General features: G+C 48.8%; 1 protein-coding gene across 1 annotated transcript in view; it reads left to right on the top strand.

Annotated features, from left to right (window-relative positions):
- Nucleotides 1–19,391, top strand: part of Cnga3 (cyclic nucleotide gated channel subunit alpha 3) — a 32,944-nt gene that overhangs the window by 7,005 nt on the left and 6,548 nt on the right. The window contains exons 2-4 of the mRNA XM_051152554.1: nt 5,519–5,692; nt 6,697–6,702; nt 16,182–16,289. Coding sequence (XP_051008511.1) covers nt 5,519–5,692; nt 6,697–6,702; nt 16,182–16,289 — 288 coding nt within the window. The remainder of the gene's footprint in view (nt 1–5,518; nt 5,693–6,696; nt 6,703–16,181; nt 16,290–19,391) is intronic.

The raw sequence follows: 19,391 nt of genomic DNA, 5'->3' as shown, positions 1-19,391 counted from the left end.
CTGTGGTCTGTGTGTTCCCTGCTGAGCTGAGCATCTTTGGGACGTATGGGCTATAATTAGATTTACTATGTAAAAAGCCCCCCCTCCAGACATTTACGAAGATTAGAAGCCAAAAACAGAAATAACAGACAGCAGAATTTCAGTCATCCTGAAGCAAACGAGGAGACGCCTCAGGAAGAAAAGGCCTCCGTAGCTCCCTGCGTTCACATCATAGAAAGGCCTGCTCATCCTTCGGGCATAGTGTGCCTTTCCGGGCTAGAGTATCAGGGCAACACTTAAAGCGGCGTGGGACTGCGCATTCTTAAAATGTTTCTTTCTGGAGATCAGGACACTTAAGTTCAAGGAGAGTAGGTGACTAGAACACAGGTTAGGCAGCGGACAGGGGCTGGAACAAGACGTGAAATCCAGTCCCCTGACTGTCTATTCGGCTGCTTCTCCTGAGAGTAGTGTGAGGCTGTCTGTATGCCATGTCTCACAGCTCTGCCTTGCCCACCTCACCCGCCATAAGTCTGATTTCCCAGTAAGTCTGGCACTGTACATCAAATAAACAGAAGACTGAGTGGGAGCGGGGGTGAGGGAGTGTGCCTGAAGCCTAGAGCCTCCCCTGAGAGCTACTATCCTTGGAATTACCTCTGCATCTTCCAGGCACATGAGCTCTTTCAGAGCCCTAGCCATCAACTACTACCCACCTCCCAGGGAGTGGTGCCTTTTCAGATTCAAGGACTCTGACCAGGACACTGTGGGAGGCACTGTGGGGTGTACCTCCCACCTCTGTTGTCTACAGAATGTCAGGAGGACAGCCACAGCATCTACAGTACAGCAAGGCCTCAGGCAGTGTCTCTTCTGCACACCGGTAAAATATGAATTATCTCTTTAAGGATTCAGGGGGTGCTGGGCATGGTGGTGCACACCTTTAATCCCAGCACTCAAGAGGCAGAGGCAGGCAGATCTCTGTGAGTTCGAGGCCAGCCTGGTCTACAAAGCTAGTACAGGACAGCCAAGGCTACACAGAGAAACTCTGTCTCGAAAAAACAAAACAAAACAAAACAAAAAAGGGATGCAGGGGGAGATCTGCATCCAGCAGTTGGACCAGAGCCATGCCTCTGACAGCATGCCATGGGACCAGACCTCAGCCATGTCCCATTACACTTTGTTTTCATGTGTGCTGCCAGCGAAAACACTAAGGACAACTCCATAGGGTAGATGAGGGAGGCTCTCAAAATGGGGTAGAATGACATTAAAATTGTCCCTTTGCCATTTGGCCTTGTGACCTTGGGGAAGGGCATAGGCCCTCGACACTTCCGTTTCCTGTCTTCCAGCAGTTCTGCATGGGCAAACACACAGTCAAATGGTTGCTGCTGCTGATAACACAGTTTGTGATCATGTTGGGGGGCACAGGAGGGATTCCTCTACGTTCCAAAGATCCCAAAACATCACATGACTCAGATAAATGGAGGGGGGCTGACATTCAACTCTAAAAACAAAAACAAACAACAACAAAAAAATCAATCACACTTGTGTAAGTCAGGGACATGGGAGTCAATAGCAGCTTGTGTTGTAAGGCTTTGGGTTTGGCTGACAGCCACCAACAGCACGCAAACCAACACAGACTTCCTGGCTTGGCCCCAGTAATCCCAGGGCAGTTTGGATTTTTCTGCATGGCCAAGCTAGACCTCAGGAATGCAGTCACAGTGAGACGGCTGTGATTAGGGGAGACTTGAACCTGAGGAAGAATGAAGCGGCCTGTAGCCTGAGCAGCCAAGACACTGCACAGGTCCCCATCACGGAAGGTGCTTAAATCCACGTGGTTCCACCTGGAAGGAAGCTGGGTGGAGGGAGAACCTGCTGGAAACCGTGGCTATCCAGAGACACCCTGGATACGCTGTAGCATGGATGAGTCCCCACCCCACTCCCACCCCGTCCCTGTGGCAGGCACGCTGCTAGAAGGGACTCAGCACCCAGATTCAAGGACCCAGACTTCTAACCACTCACCACAGGGAGTGAAGCCTTTCCCTGAGGTTAACCGTTGCCTCCGGCTTCCCCCACCTCGTTAAGAAAGCCGATTAGTTTGGAATAGGCCGTGTGGTAGAATTAATTTGCCTTGCTGTGTGTTTCCTCAGGAGTCATGCAGTGAAGTGCAGCTCCTTAGGGACTAGTGCCCAGCTGGCTTTTAATCGGGCTGTCAAATTCAGCCTTAGGAGGTTTTTTAAAAAGAAGGAGACGTGCTCCTGGACACATTCCTGGTCTTATTCTAGGCAGTTCATTGGACACCAGGCTCCATCGCCAGCAAGGCAGGTGCTGCGCGGAGGTGTGGTCGGCTGTCCTGTTGGTACATGTGCTGTTCGCCCTGGATGTACAAAGGAAGTGGCTCCCCTTTGCTGTTGTATTGCTGGGGACAGAGGCGGGGTTAGCCCAAGGGACAATGAATTTGTTTTGAAAACACTGTTCAAATTATTTTAACTGTGCTTGGAGTGGTAGGACAAATGCATGCGATGGTCCAGAATGGTAGGACGTCTGCCAGACAAGTGCATAGCTGCCCAGAGACTGCATCCACATTGAGTAGGAAGGGGGGGGGGTGCATCTAGAAGGAGGCAGTCTTGCCACAGAAGTCGATGACAGACACATTGGAAGCTGCTTGCTTCCCCGCCTTCGCTTATCTCATATCCAGTAACTGATCAAAAGCTACTCTCCTTGGTCAGAACTGCTGTAAAGAAAGTGGTACTTAGGGCTAACAATATGGCTAAGCGGGTAAAGGTGCTTGCTGCTAACTCTGAGAACCTGAGTTCAATCCCAAGGACACACATGTGGAAGGACAGAGCCAACTCCCACAAGTTATCCCCTATCTCCACACTTGTCCAGTAGGTACATGCACATGTGTACATAAGCTATAATAAATAAATGTGAAAGAAAGGGTAGTTCTGTCTCTGGAGTCAAGGTTTGTGATGGACCTCTGGTTTGAGAATCTGCATTGGTGTCTTTCCTCCTGCTGCAGACACCTGCCCTCCTCACTCCTGACTGTCCAGGAGGAGGATGAGCTTGAAATCAATTAGCATGCCGCATATTTAATTTCCTAGGTCTCCCTCACCATGTGAGGAGACATCTTCCACACTGCAGCAAGGGATCGCCATGGAGACCCGAGGACTGGCTGGATCCGCCCGGAGCTTAGTCACAAGCCAGGCACAAGCCAGGTAACTGACCCAGCACAACCTTCACCTTGAGAATAGAGAGACGATAGCTCAGAAGGCATGCCAGACAGGGCTGAGGATTTGCAGAACAGGGTAAGGTGCCGAGTAAGTAACTTCTATCCTCTTGGGCCAGATGTTCTTAGCTCAGAAAAGTTGAAGAAAAATAGTTTTGGTTTGAAATTACTGTAATGTTAATATAATAATAACAATGAAAAATAACATCGAGTGTTTCTCAGTCCTGGAGAAATTCGGCAAAGCCAGCAGAGACTGTGTAAGCTTTGGAGACAGTGGATGGACACAGCGACATGCTGAGGACAGTGCTTTCTGAAATAGCAATGCAGAGTTCCCAGTCTAGACTCTGCGGCATGCATTCCTGCAGAAGACCTGACAGATTAGCAGATGTCTAAGCTGTGGCTCCCTCCGAGGGCACCAGTGCCGGGCTTTAACAACACTAGCACACAAAGAACGTCACTTCAGCTTTCCCAGCCTTATCTGAAACTGCTCCCAACCAGGGATGCCCCATGGGTAGCTAGGGCCACACCAGCAGTCTTCTCGTGGCTGGTGCTCCACAAATGCTGAGTTTATTGTTTTCCAACAAATTCATTTATTTATTCATTATATTTTTAATTAGGGGAATATTTTCCCACTCTGGTATGTGTCTGCCTGTGTGTCTGTGTGTTTATGTTTATTTGGGGGTGGGGTGGGCTGTGTGTCTGTATATCTGTGTGTATGTATGGGTAGGGTATGTGTGTGTGGTGTGTATGTGTGTCTGTGTGAGTATGTATGTCTGTGGTGTGTGTGGTGTGTGTGTGTGAGTGTGTGTATGCCTGTGGGGGTGCCTATATCAGTGTGTGTATATATGGGTAGGGTATTGTGTGTGTATGGTATGTCTATGTGAGTGTGTGTGTGTGTGTGTCTCTGTGTGTGGTGTGTCTGTGTGAGTGTTTGTGTCTGTGTATGTGGTGTTCTGTGTGTGTGTATGTCTGTGTGTGGTGTGTCTATGTGCGTGTGTTTGTGTCTGTGTGTGTGGTGTGTCTATGTGAGTGTGTTTGTGTCTGTGTGTGTGGTGTGTCTATGTGAGTGTGTTTGTGTCTGTGTGTGGTGTAGTATGGTATATGTCTGTGTGTGATGTATCTGTGTGGTATGGTAGTGTGTGTGTGTGTGTGCATGTGTGTGTGTGTGTGTGTGTGTGTGTGTGTGCATGTGTGTGTGTGTGTGTGTGTGTGTGTGTGTGTGTGTCAAGGATTGTCATTCAGTGTCTTTTTCCATTGTTGTCCACCTCAAGTCAATGAGTCTGGAGGTCATAACCAGCCACTCATTGCCAGAGTCCTCCTGTCTGTCCCTCAGTGCTGGGACAACAGACACATGCCATCCGTGCTGGCTTTCTCATGGGTGCTGGGATCTGAAATCAGAGCCTTCATGCTTGCATAGCAAGGATAAAATGCTATTTTTTTCTTTTTTTCTTTTTCTATTTTTTTATTTGTCCACTTCACATCCCAATTGTAGCCCCTCCTCCATCGCCTCCTGGTCCCACCCTATCTCCCTTCCTCACCCCCCTCCTCCCCTAGTCCTCAGAAAGGGAGCCAGCACAGTGGGGCTGTGAGTTCAGAGGCTGGAGGGGTGCACTGTTGGCTGGAGCTGGAGATAGAGAGGGAGGAAACTCCCTTAGCAAAGGATGGGAGGGAACACTCTCCAACAGCACCACCAACTGGAGACCATGTGTCCAAACACAGGACCCTATGGGGGACCTTTCACATTTAAACCACAAGTATGTTTTTACTGCTCCTATGCTTAGCAATATTTTTCAAAAGTTTGATTTTTTTTTTTAATTTTCCGTGTATGAGTTTTCTGCTTGGCATGCACGTGCTGCGCCATGTAAATGTCTCGCGCCATAGAGTTCAGATGAGGGAGTCAGACCCCTTAGAACTGGGATCACAAATGGATGTAAGCTGCTTGGAAACAAACCAAAGAGTTCTTCAAGAGCAACAAGGGGCCTTCGTGAGGAACTATCCATTCTCACTTAGCAAGAGATCTGCCCCTGGGGGAAAAGGAATAGTGAGTAGGTGTGTTTGCTGACGCCCATCGGAAGAAGCTCGGAGGTGGGAAAGTTGACAGGACAAAGCCATAATAATGCGGTGGTGTAACTGAGCACGAGGCTCTGCCCAGACTGCAGAGGAAAAGGAAGAAGGGGAGAAAGGGCACAGTAGAGAGAAGCCACAAGCCCAGACTCACCTCTACTGGTCACTTCTGCTTCTTCTGGGCCCCTCAAGGCCAGATCAGGCTCTTTTCTTGTCCTTCCCTCCTCAGCCACTGTCTGTCCTTTTCCCTCCCAGGGTGTCACGCCTCATCATCTCACTTCGTGCGTGGGCCAATAGGCACTTACACCACGAGGGCCAGACACCTGATTCCTTCTTGGATCGTTTTCATGGAACTGAGCTTAAGGAGGTGTCCAGCCGGGAAAGTGATGCCCAGCCCAACCCAGGAGGACAGGAACCGCCAGACAGAGGGTAAGAAACAGAAAAGGGAAAGAGGGTCACCTGCACACCAGCCGAGACAGCTGAGAAGTATGTGGGCCCGGCTTAGCTGTCCAAGGAGACCCCGCCCCCAAGCAACATCACTGTAAGGCATTTCTGAGGTCGGGTGTGGTAGTGCACACCTTTAATCCCAGCACTCGGGAGGCAGAGGCAGGTGGATCGCTGTGAGTTCGAGGCCAGTCTGGTCCACAAAGCGAGTCCAGGACACCCAAGGCTACACAGAGAAACTCTGTCTCAAAAAAACAAAACAAAACAAAACAAAAACAAAAACAAAAAAGCAAAGCAAAACAAAAACAAAAGACATTTCTGGAAGGAAGCATACGTCCTTCAGGGAATGCTACATGCCCTCTTATTTTCCACTCCAAGTCCAATGAGCCCTTGAACCAGAGTTCCCAGCCTCATTTAAACTTGACCCATCCTGTATAAAGCTCCCCAAACACATCAGGGATTTCTGGCCTCAGCCCTCTTCTACATGGACCCTCATCCCCCGTTGCATTATGACCCATCTTGCTCAAATGCAGGGCCTATTTTGTCTGAGGAGACCTGAGCAGGCACCAGGACATGTGTAGAGATGCATGCATTTTCCTAGAAAGATTCACGGGTTGGTGTGATCTCCCGACACAGTCACTCACACATTCAATAAGTACCAGGTGGGGGAAGGCTGCGAGGGTAAGCACAGAGGAGACGGAAGATGGAGAGCTTGCTTCTGGTTGGAGTGTCTCTCTGAGCCATGGCTCCTGTATTCCTTCTTGCATGGCCCAAATGCTCCTCCCCCAGGGAGCTGCAATTGTGCTCTTGCGTAGGGCTTGTCTCTCTGCCCCCACCAGTGCATGGGAATCTCCGCCTCTCTTATTTGTGGAAAGTATCTGTAGCCATGAAGCTACCCAACATCAAGGTCCTGTACAGCTCACATCAACTCACTAATCGCTGAGCATCCAAAGGCCTCCTTAGGGTGTGCATGTCAGTCTGAAAGAGAGTCAAGGGTGGACCTGGAGAGAAAGCTCACACACATGCATGCATGCATGCACACATGTCACACACACACACACACACACACACACACACACACACACACACACACACACATCCCACCCCCACCAAGGTTCATGAGTAGGTGGATTCTTGCCCAAAACCTGCTTTATGGGAACACACACACACACACACATACACAAAGATTTAAGCATTCTCTTTTGTCAGGCTCCTCTGAGAAACACATGTCCAGGTGTGCATCTACAACTGGAAGCCAACATGCTCTGCCATCCAGAGCCCTCTGATTAGTAAAGTGTGAACACAGTTGAAGAATGAGTTACTTCCTGTATGGTTCGGCGGGGCTTCCAAGCGAACATGCAAGGTTCCTGGAGAGAGACACAATGTGACTTCAGGAGAAGCCTCGTGGATCTTTCCGGAATCTCCACTGTACTTCCGTGTTTGTATACAAAGGGGCATCCTTGTACTGTACGGCATGCAGTAGATTGTGGAATACACAACCATTGAGACTCAGGGACCTGGGGAGAGAGCTTCGTCAGTGAAGCGCTTGCTTTGCGAGCCTGAGGAGCCAAGGGCGTAACACGGGACAGGCAGAGACAGGTGAGACCTTGGGGCTTGCTAGATGGCCATCTTAACCTTCTTAGTAAGTTCCAGGCCGGTGGGAGACCATGTCTCACAAAGAGTAGATGCTGTTAGGATATAGATGGTCCAGTGATCAAGGGCGCCGGCTGCTGCTTCAGGAGACTCAGGTTCGATTAGCAGGATCCAGAAAAGAAGCTCCTAGCTTTCTATTATAGTCGTCAGAAGAGTGAAGAGCCAGGCACCATGACAGGCCCAGAAAAGGACTCAGCGGGATCCCTTTCCTCTGCCCTTGCTTTTCAGGTGAAGGGAATCTGGAACTTTCTACAGCCAGCTATGCTGGCTCTATTCCCTAGCCAATCTGTCGAAATTATCTTTATACAACCCTAGACTAATGGAGACAGCTGCTGACCTGAAATACATGTCCCAGTGAGACCAACTAAGGGGAGGAGTTGGTGAGAGCCCCCTAGGGCAAGGTCTGGCCAGCCCGGAGACACCTGGCCACCCACCAGAAGGCTCAGAGTGGTAGATAAATGTGACAACGCAGGATGGGAAGCCTCAGGGGGGAGGAGGGTTCTAAATTTTTGGAGGCCAAGTCTCAACTAGAAAAGAAAATATATGCTGAGATACCTCTCCACGTGGTCCTCACCTTGTGGAATTGGGGCCACTGTACCCCAAGAGCTGGGTGTCCTCGCTAACATCTTCCAGGGATTTATAGTCCTTGGGGAATTTTCAGATGAGTAGGACAATCCAGAAACAGGCAATTTAAGCCACATCCTACATGAGGAGAGGAAGACTTGGACAAAGATAACCAAAATAGCAGAGAAGAAACACACGAGATCAGGCTGGGGTGTCACCAGCCACTGGCTCCCACCGTGATCTTTGATGACTGCTGATGAGCAGAGGTACTGTTTAGCTCTGTGAGGCCACCTGGCTTTCTTTTCTTTTCTTTTTTTTTTTTTTTTTTTTTTTCATTTTTTAAAAAATAATTTATTCAGATTACATCCCGATTGTTATAGCCTCACTTGAATCTTCCTTTTGCCCCCTCACTTCCTCTTTCATCCTATTCCCCTCCCCTAGGCCTGTGACAGAAGGGGACCTCCTCCCCCACCATATGGTCACAGCCTATCAGGTCTCATCTGGATAGCCTGCTTCCCCTTCCTCTGAGTGCCACCAGGCCTCCCTACCAAGAGGAAGTAATCAGATAGGGGGCACCAGAGTTCATGTCAGAGTCAGTCCCTGCTCTCCCCATGACCATGAAGAATGAGCTGTCTATTGGCTAGATCTGAATAGGGGTTCAGGTTTACTGCACACATTGTCCTTGGTTGGTACAGCAGTTTGTGCAAGCCCCCTGGGTCCAGATCTGCCAGCATTGATGGCTTTCTTGTGGGGTTCCTGGATACTCTGGGTCCTTCTATCTCCCCATTCTTCCATACCATTCTCACCTGGAGTCCCAATAGCAAGTCCTAGCATCTGTCCCAATCCCCCGCTGAATGAAGAGTCTCAGAGGACATCCATGTTGGGCTAGTATCCAATTATAAGTGAGTATATACCATGCGTGTCTTTCTGGGTCTGGGTTACCTCACTCAGGATGATCATTTCTAGTTCCATCCATTTGCCTGAAATTTTCAAGATTTCTTTGTTTTTTTTTTTTTTTTTTTTTGGTTTTTCGAGACAGGGTTTCTCTGTGTAACCTTGGCCATCCTGGACTCACTTTGTAGACCAGGCTGGCTTTGAACTCACAGCGATCCGCCTGCCTCTGCCTCCCGAGTGCTGGGATTAAAGGCGTGCGCCACCACGCCCGGCCTAAGATTTCTTTGTTTTTAATAGGCAAGTAGTATTCTATAGTGTAAATGTACCACAGTTTCTTTATCCATTCTTCAACTGAGGGACATCTAGGTTGTTTCCAGATTCTGGGTATTACAAATAAAGCTGCGATGAACATAGTTGAGCAAATGTCCTTGTTGTGGGGTGGAGCATCTTTCAGGTATATTCCAAGGAGTGGAATAGCTGAGTATTGAGTAGCCAGATTGATTTCCAAAGTGTTTGTACAAGTTTTCACTCCCACCAGCAATCGAGGAGTGTTCCCCTTTCTCCACATCCTTGCCACCATGTGCTGTCACTTGAGTTTTTGATCTTAGCCATTCTGTTGGATGTAAGATGGAATCTCAGAGTCATTTTGATTTGCATTTCTCTGATAACTAATGATGCTGAGCATTTCTTTAAGTGTTTCTCAGCCATTCGATATTCCTCTGTTGAGAATTCTTTGTTTAGCTCTGAACCCCATTTCTTAATTGGGTTATTTGGTTTGGTGGTATTTAATTTCTTGAGTTCTTTATATATTTGGAATATTAGCCCTTTGTCAGATGTAGGGTTGCTGAAGATCTTTTCCCAATCTGTAGGCTGTCACTTTGTTCTGTTGACAGTGTCCTTTGCCTTACAGAAGCTTTTCAGTTTCATGAGGTCCCATTTATTAACTGTTGACCTTAATGCCTAGGCTGTGGTGTTCTGTTTAGGATGTTGTCTCCTGTGCCAATGAGTTCCAGGCTCTTCCTCACTTTTTCTTCTAAAAGATTTAATGTATCCAGTTTTATGTTGAGGTCTTTAATCCACTTGGATTTTAGCTTTGTGCATGGTGATAAATATGGCTCTACTTGCATTTTTCTACATGTAGCCATCCAGTTAAACCAGCACCATCACCTGGCTTTCTTACCTATTGTGTCAAACACTTGTCCTGGAAGCATTCACTTGAGAATAACACCCGTGGGACGCTGTGAAAGATTGTGTCTAATTTGTATGAAACTGGCCCTTACCACACTGTTGTGCAGCTCAGAGACAGGGGACATAGGCCTAAAGCAGAGGGATCCCTGAAGGGGCTGGGAGCAGAGAGGACAGAAGACTGACCAGGGAGATGAGTTTGTCTGGACATGAGATCAATTGTCTGGACATGAGGTCAATTGTCTGGCCTGCTGATTAGAAGAAAGACGCTACTGTGACTAAATTTCTAAGAGTGCGCACCCTGGAGAGCCATGTCTGGTCTGTGCAGATGAGGACAGCAAGTAGCTACTCCTTGGGTAGTGTGCGCCCCTCCCCCCAGGGTAGAAAGTTCTAGGCTCGCTTCACCTGAAAAGGATGGAAGTACAGAAGGCAGAGGTCCCACCAAGTCCTGTTGTGATACCCAGCTCACCATCTTGCTCAGGGTTGAACATAAGGAAATCTAGTGGAATTTGAAACTTAGAAACCGAATGGAATTCAAACCATTAATCTTTGTTTACTCAGAGGCCTGGATTTAGCCAGGGGCTATTCCTCTCTCTCTTTGCCCCAAGTTTGTTTGTTGGTTGGTTTCTTTGGCTTTTTGAGACAGGATTTCTATGTGTAGCCTTGGCTGAAAGTTTTTTACCAGACCTCAGTACACACACAAACATGCATGCATGCATACAAAAATGCATATGTGCACACACACATACACACATACATGAAGCGTGCATGCATGCACACATATACAATGCACACATCCACATGTGTGTACATGCACATACACATGTACATGTGCACACACAGTTTGTTCCTGGAAATAATGCACTGTGAGCAGACAGTTGTGAACAGAAAGGCTAGGGAGAAGCGGGTGGGGTTGCTGCCATAGTCACCTCAGGCAAGATGGTCTGAGTCATTGAAACCATTCCGGTCCTGTGCTGCTGTGGTTTCTCTGCCTCCCTGCAGGGCCTGGCCCACAGCCAGAAATGATGCCAACACTTGCAACAACTCACCAGGGGAGAAGTACTCAAGCTCCAGCTCAGCATACTGGCCACCCCACCACCCCACACCCCCACCACCTGCCACCCCACCACCCTGCAACCCCACCCCACCCCACCCTCCCCACCACCCACCACCCTGCAACCCCACCCCACTCTCCCCACCACCCACCACCCTGCAACCCCACCCCACTCTCCCCACCACCCACCACCCAGCAGCCCCACCCACCCCACCCTCCTCACCTCGCCACCCTGCCACCCACCACCTTGCAACCCCACCCCACCGCACCCTCCCTACCACCCACCACCCCGCCACCCCACCCCACCTGCCACCCCACCACCCCCCACCCTGCAACCCCACCCCATCCCACCCTTCCCACCCCACCACCCCACAACCCCGCAACTCCACTTTGCCTCTCTCTCTTCTGCTTCTTACCACATTCCCCATACACCAGGAAACCATTCTAGAATCATTCCTTTTCTTGGAAATCCATCCCCAAGGGCCGGGAGTGGGCTGGGCTGCACAGTCTGTTTGACTTCTCTAAGGAAGTCATATTGCTTTTTGTTCTTTGTTTTTCTGATCTAAGAAGCCACGGGGGTTCAGGAAATAAGTCCTGTCAGCTTTAATACCTTCTTTCACTACCATGTTCCAGGGTGCACATTTGAAGTTCTGTTGCCGAGCGGCGGGCAGCCTCCTGGCTATGAGGATGCTTTTCTATGGTACAACCTCAAGGTCCTGGTTTAGGGCCAACTTGAGCTAATCTCAAGGGAACTATCAGAGCGACCTGAGGGCTTCATTTCTTCCCTCTGGTGACCAGCCTCTTGAAGGGGTGACCTGTTGTGACTAGATTCTGTCACAGATGCTGAGCTGGCCATTGAGTTCAGTGTGAGTACCACAGTGCTACACAGAGGCCCTGGGACTGTGTGAATGTGAGTGGCCCTGAGTGACAGCAGGTATGTGTGGACCCATAGGTCCCTGGCTTCTGCCTCTTAGGAATGCCTGGAGTCCTCACCTTCAGTGAGGGGGAGCCATCAACATCACAGAGAAATGCCAATTGCTTGACTTTCAGTTGACAAAGGGCCAGAGCTTGGTACTTCTTTTCTTCCCTTCTGTTGAGTAGAATTTTAATTCCTTCCAGGAAAAGGGGGTGTGTTTGGTTTATAGAAACTATAACAGCAAAGCCAGAGACCCAGATGTCATCCATCAAGGAAAACAAAATGATTTCACCACAAAGCTGTGGCTGCTATGATATGTGCCTGCTCCCTGGAAACTGGTATCCAGGCGGGGAAGGGCTGTTAAGGATGAAAGCCACAAACAGCTTCTGAAATTCGTTAACGCTGTGCCCTGCAGCCAGGATTTGGGCAAGGATGGGAGTAGATAGTGCTGGCTGCCCCAGGGCCATTTTATGGGTCCACACTGCAGCCACAGACCAAGAGATGACACTGAAAATGGTCATCAAATAAGGACATTTGACCATCGATGACAATTTTATCTGGGTCCCTTTCTTTATACCTCCTTTTTTTTTTTTTTCCCTAGAATTTTCATTTAGTTCCCAAATATGGAATAAGGTCTCCCTTTAGAATCAATTGCTCTTGGCTCACACCAGCAATATTTTTGCAAGTCTATATAAGGTTTGGAGGGCAGTGCTGGGTAGATCCATGGTGTAGCTGGATGACACGGGTTAGGTCCTCAACTGTTGTGTAACAGAAGTTTTAAAAAGCCAAAGCATTAACAGTCTCAAACCTGACAAAAGCAAGCTGAGGCTCCGTGCAGCCTAAAGTGGGACCAATCAGCTTGTGTGCAGCGCCCTCTAGTGGTGACAGTCATTAAGAAGTCAGTGGTCAAAACCACTCCAGCTGTGAGGACAGAGGACTGGTGACTTTGTTCTCACCCACTGTCAAAAGATAAAATTATTTTTAATATCTCAATTGTTTCATCCACAATGCTAGAATCAAGTGGGCTGAAAACCTAACAGGATCTTAGAGCTGTAGCCTGTACCGACTGGCAGCATTTATGGCCAGCAACGCGGTACGGGTGGAGCTTTGCACTTTGTCCTGTTTGAGTCAGGTGGTCACGTGTCATGGTGCCAGTCGGCTAAGTGATGCCTTCTGTGACTTGAGGCCTCCTATGAAGGCAGGTTATAGTCCCACACCCAAGGACTCTTTCACAAAGGCATCCTCAGGCTTGGGTTGAATAAAGACCTTTTTATTTTTATTTTTGTTGTTGTTGTTTTGTTTTTAGGTTTTTTGAGACAGGGTTTCTCCGTGTAACAGTCCTGGCTGTCCTGAACTCGCTTTTGTAGACCAAGCTGGCCTCAAACTCACAGCGATCCACCTGCTTCTGCCTCCCAAGTGCTGTGATTAAAGGTGTGTGCCACCACGCCCGGCTGGTAGAGACCTTTTTAAAAAATATACTTATTGACAAAACTTTGAAGGGCTAGACTGGTGCTAATAGCTCACACTGAAGATGGAAATGATGTAAAAAACCAAGAAATGGCATAGCTGTTCCTGCCGTGGTAGCCTTCTCTTTTCCCTTTTCTTTCTTTCTTTTTTTTTTTTTTTTTAATTAATTTATTTATTTTTGGGGGGGTTGGGGTTTTTTGGTTTTTTTTTTTTTTTTTTTTTTTTTTTTGGTTTTTGGTTTTTGGTTTTTTGAGACAGGGTCTCTCTGTGTAGCCTTGGCTGTCCTGGACTCGCTTTGTAGACCAGTCTGGCCTTGAACTCACAGCAATCCACCTGCTCTGCTCCTGAATGCTGGGATTAAAGGCATGCACCACCACACCTGGCTTCCTTCCTCTTCTTAATAAGCCCAGGCCCATCAGCCTAGGGACGGTGCCGCCCACAGTGGGCTGACTCCCCCACATCAATCATTAATCAAGACAGTTTCTCACAGTCGTGGCAACAATTCAGACTCCCTCAAAAGACTCTGAGGTGTGTCAAGTTAACTAGGATTAGAAGAGTAGACACTATTTTTTTTCTTCTTTCTCTCCCTCCTCTTTCTTGCAAGTATACATGTCTCTGTCTGTCTGTCTGTCTGTCTGTCTGTCTGTCTGTCTGTCTGTGTGGTACACACACATTTGTGCATGTGGAAACCTGAAATTGGGCCAGGTACCTTCCTCCATCGCTCTGCACTATACCTTCTGAGGAAGGGCCTCTCACTGAACCCAGAGCTCAGCAATTCTGAGCCAGCTTGCCCCAGGCACACCCTGTCTCTGCCTCCTGGGTGCTGAGAATACAGGCAGCCACCATATCTTGCCAGCTATTACACCAGTTCCAGGCATCCAAACTCTGGTCCTTGTGCTGGTGGAGCAAACACTTTACCCACACAGCCAGCCCCACTGCGCTGCCACTGCATCATGAAGCTAGGAATGGCTGTGCATTACAGGCAGCCAGAACACGGGAGCTGCAGGCCCATGGGTGCAGGAAACTGAGTCCTGCCAACACTACAAACAGGGAACGGGAAAATTGCTTCCCCTAAAACCTCCAGAAAAGATCACAGTTCTGTGCTCATTTTTCTCTGGCAGGACCCCTTCTTGATTTTCCAGCTATACATCTGCAAGGAAACAGGCTCATCTTTTATACCACATATTCTGAAAGCGGTATATACAAAACGAGTTCGGCTACTGTTTAAAATGCCTTAGTGGCCTGCTTATCTTGGTTTGGTTGTGGTTTTGTCAGTATCCTAATTAGCTTCAGCTGTCAACCTGACACAGCCCAGAGTCATCTGGAGGAGTCTGAGCTTGGGGATTTCCTAGATCAGATAGCCCTGTTTCCACATCTGTGAAGGGTTGTCCTGGTTGAAGATTGATGGCTGAGTGAGGATAGGATGGCGCTCACTGTGGGCAGCACTGCCCCTAGGCTGCTCTGGGCCTGAGCGGAGGAGGAAGCTAGCTGAGGCAGCGAGAGAGAGCAGCCTCCCTGTAGCTTTCTACTCCAGGTTCCTGCCTTGAGTTCCTGTCATGATCTGCAAGTGTAAGTTGAAACAAAGCCCTTCCTCTCCCAAATTGCTTTAGGCCGTGATATTTATCACAGCTACAGAAAACAAACTAGAGCAGTCAGAGTGTCCTATGTGGTGAAGGCTGCCCTTGAGTTTAACCCTCTTGTTCTAGCCTCCCCCGTGCTGAGGTTACAGGCATGCACCCCACATATGACCATCACAGCCAGCCTTGTAACAGAAGCCACTCAGCCAGTTGCTATGACGTGTGACTTTTAAAACCCCGCATGGCATTTCCACCCCAACGTGTGGATTTTGGTTCATAACTCATTGCTTTGAAACGCCTCTGACCTTAGGCTGTGTGCTACTTCCCAGGGGTTATGGAAGTGGATGGGAAAGTGTGTAACATTAGCCTGAACCACTAATTTCTCAACCTCAGCCCTCCAGGATAACAGACAGTCATAACGACATGAGTAGCTCTGTCTTATAAATGGAGTGAGAGCTGACAAGGGCCCCGGGACACATTCCAGGGGTTTTAAGCTCAGTGTTGTCAACTGCCTCAGAGACACCAAGTGCTGCCCACATGCACACTTAATGGCCTCAGTTCTGCAGAAGGCATGGGTGGTCCCTGGAAGCAGGCATTGCCCGAAGCTCTCCCCAAGATTCGATTGTTCCCTCACCAGCACTCAGCCACACTGCCATGCTGCCTTTTCATTCCCAGAACAAATCCTGAAGTGCAAGAATGGTGCCAGGGGGTCACATAGAAACATTGGCATCAAGATTTACCATTATGGAGGTCAGGCTGGGAGGGAGGAGCCTCCCAGTCCAGCCTGGAGCCCAGCCTGCTCTCCCCACAGACTGTTATGACCTCCTCCTCTTCCTCCTCTTCTCTTCTTCTTCTTCCTCTTTTTTTTTTTTTTTTTTTTTTTTTTTTTTTTTTTTTTTTTTGGTTTTTCGAGACAGGGTTTCTCTGTGTAGCCTTGGCTGTCCTGGACTCACTTTGTAGACCAGGCTGGCCTAGAACTCAGAGATCCACCTGCCTCTGCCTCCTGAGTGCTGGGATTAAAGGCGTGCGCCACCATGCCCAGCTATGACCTTCACTTCTTTATCTTCACCCTAAAATTGTCCCCAGTTCACTGAGTTAATTGAGGCCTTTAGACGCCCTGCCCAAAGCCTTTTCATACATAGCACCATATGTCTGTGTTTCCAGAAGGAAGAAGGATGCTGTGGTGGTGGACCCCTCCAGCAACATCTATTACCGCTGGCTGACTGTCATTGCTGTGCCTGTCTTCTATAACTGGTGTCTACTTGTGTGCAGGTAGGCACTGGAGCAGGGACATCACTTCAGGATGCTGGGGTGGAGGGACAGCAAAGCCTAGAAGTGCTGGGTCTCACCAGAGAAAGTTTCTCTCCTCTCGGCCACCATATAGCTCTGTTGCCTTAGACTAGTGGTTCTCAGCCTCCCTAAGGCTATAAACCTTTAATACGGCACCTCATACTGTGGTGACCCACAGGTTGGGAGCTGCTGCCTTAGTTTCTCCATCTGTTAAAAAACAAAACAAAATACCCCAGTCATTTCACAGAGGACTCTGAAGGTGTCTGAACCATGGCTGCAAAGGGCTCTGAGCTTGAAATGGATGCTGAAGGTTTTGGCACTCTGAACTCTGCGTTTGGGTTCTGTGAGGAAGGGGTAGTGGTTGGTCACTGTTCTGGGGGTGTCAGGGACGCATCTCGAGTTAAGCTGCTGTGGGTTAAGCTGGGTAGAAGTGGGTTTTGGGGTGCTCCTACGTAAGCCTGTTAGAAGGAGCTGTTGCCTTGTTGCAGAAGATGAGAGGCAGTAGAATTTCTTCCTGGGTGAGCTGGTGAAAATGGAGAAAACCTGGCAGGACTTCACCAGCAAGTAGGTTGGTGAACCTGGGCTATGGCGGTACAGAGATTGGAGCCTTGGAGAAAGCATTTCCCCCTGGGAAGACTGTTGCTATGGTTACCAGGGCAGGATGCATCCTCCCCTAGGTTTGGAGAAGTGGCAGGAGCTTTCCAAAGCAAGCCTGCAGGGTGTGCCTCCAGAGGGAGTCATGCCGGCCTTTGAAATACCCCCCATTTATTTATTTATTTATTTATTTATTTATTTATTTAATCACTTTACAACCTGATCCCAGCCCTCTCCTCTTCTCCCAATCCAGCCCTCCCACCCCCCTTCATTCTCCCCTTTCTTCTCAGAGAAGTGGAGTCCCCCCCTCCATGGGTACCAACCCACCCTGGCACCTCAGTCGCAGCAAGACTAATAGCATCCTCTCCCACTGAGGCCAGACAAGACTGCCCAACTAATAGAAAGGGATCCAACAGTAGGCAACAGAGTCAGAGACAGCCCCTACTACTCCCATTGTTAGGGAACCCACATGATGACCAAGCTGCACATCTGCTACATCTAGGTCCAATTCATGCATGCTCTTGGTTGGTGCTTCTGTCTCTGTGAGCCCCCATGGGCCCAGGTTAGTTGCCTCTGCAGGTCTCCTTCTCACGTCCTTGACCCCTCACGTTCCTTCAATCCTTCCTCCCACTCTTCCAGAAAACTTCCCGCATTTGGCTTATTGTTTGACTGCAGATCTCTGCATCTGTTTCCAACAGCTGCTGGATGAAGCCTCTCAGAAGACAGTTATGCTAGCTTCCTGTCTGCAAGCAGAGCAGAGTACCATTAACAGTGTCAGGGGTTGGCTCTCTCCCATGGGATGGGTCTCAGCTTGGGCCAGTCATTGGTTTTCCATTCCCTCAATCTCTGCTCCAACTTAATCCCTACACTTCTTGTAGATGAGACAAATGTTGAGTTGAAGGTTTTATGGGTGGGTTGGTGTCCCCTTCCCTCCATGGGAAGTCCCACCTGGCTACAGGAGGTGGTGACTTCAGGCTCCGTATTCCCTGCTGCTACCAGATTCAGCTAGGGTCACCACCAGAGACTCCCAGAAGCCTCCCCTGTCCCAGAGAGTTACCAGCTAAGGATGCTGGTGAAGGGGCCTTTCCTGAGCAAATCTTCAGGGACCTGAGGTTCCTGTTCCTCTGGGAAGGCCCTTCATAGCAGGACTACAGAACAAGAGGTGTCCCTAATTAAGCGTACAAGGAAGTCCTGCAGAGGCAGGTCTCTGTACTTGTGAGAGTAAGCTAGGCAGGGGCAGAGCATCTCCTGAGCCAACCAGGATACAGCTCTCTGAGGATGACCGCCCCTTCTAGTTTACCAGGATTCTGTAGACAGTCCTCTTCTTCAAGTAAACAGTGGGCCCTGGGGTGTTCCTGGGAAAGTCTGCATGATAGACACAGCTGCTCTGGGAAGCTAGGCAGTGACTTTTGGAACATTCCTGACCATCCTCCTCAACTGGGATGCAAAGAAGACCTGTGCTCCCTGCAGTTAGGCAGCGTTCCATTGATAGGACAAAAGATAAATAGTGTAAAAAGAAAGAAAGTGAATCTGGCTCAAAATTTGAGAGTTCAGACAATGGTTACTTAGTGTCACTGTTCTGGGCCACTAGGACAAGACATTGTGGCAGTGAAGAGTAACAGTAGAGGAAAGGAACAGGCAGGGGACTACTATCCCTTTTAAAGGCAAACCTCCTTGACCTACCAAGTGTTGGTGGCTGTGCAGGATGAACAGCAAAACAGCTCTAGAACTCTTGGAATAGGGCCCACCTGTTAGCATCATCACAATGGGCGTGTCTCGGGGAGGCAGAACTCCGAGAACTACGTGTCCTGAGGACTTCATGCTGCTATAGAGCACAGCTCTGCTTGTCTCCCTTATGGTCCTCATAATCCTCCTAACACACGAACTGCGTGAGTGCTAGAAAGGAGGCTTCCAGCTTTTCACTGGGCAGTATCACTGGCATACGCAGTAGCAATGCTTGATCTCTCTCAGGCGTTGCTGCTGGAGCAGGTTATTGATTCAACCACCACCCCTGAAAATAACCTACAGATGTAGATTGCTAACAATGACCCTTAGAAATAGGCCATTCAACAAAGTTAGGTAAAGGTGTTTTTTGCTAGTGGCTCTGACATAGAAAGTCGTAGGGAAAAATGTTTTTGCTCTTGGCTCTGATGCAGAAAATCTTAGGGAATAATTTGAAGTTAAGAAAAAGTACACTTGCCGGGCGTGGTGGCACACGCCTTTAATCCCAGTACTCGGGAGGCAGAGGCAGGCGGATCACTGTGAGTTCCAGGAGAGCTTGGTCTACAAAGCATGTCCAGGACAGCCAAAGCTAACACAGAGAGACCCTGTCTCAAAAACCGAAAGAAAAAAAGAAAGAAAGAGTACATTCTTCCTCTCCCCCCCCACCCCACCCCATTAAACTTGTTTTAATGGGTCTCAAAATCCTGTGACAGATTTTTTGGTCAAGTTGTTTCCATTCAAAAGTACTGATTTTGAAAACTAATAACT

The sequence above is a fragment of the Acomys russatus genome, chromosome 11 (assembly GCF_903995435.1).
Source record: "Acomys russatus chromosome 11, mAcoRus1.1, whole genome shotgun sequence".
In the NCBI taxonomy this organism is placed as follows: domain Eukaryota; kingdom Metazoa; phylum Chordata; class Mammalia; order Rodentia; family Muridae; genus Acomys; species Acomys russatus.
Note: the sequence above shows the minus strand (reverse complement) of the source record. Positions and strands in the feature narration are given on the sequence as shown.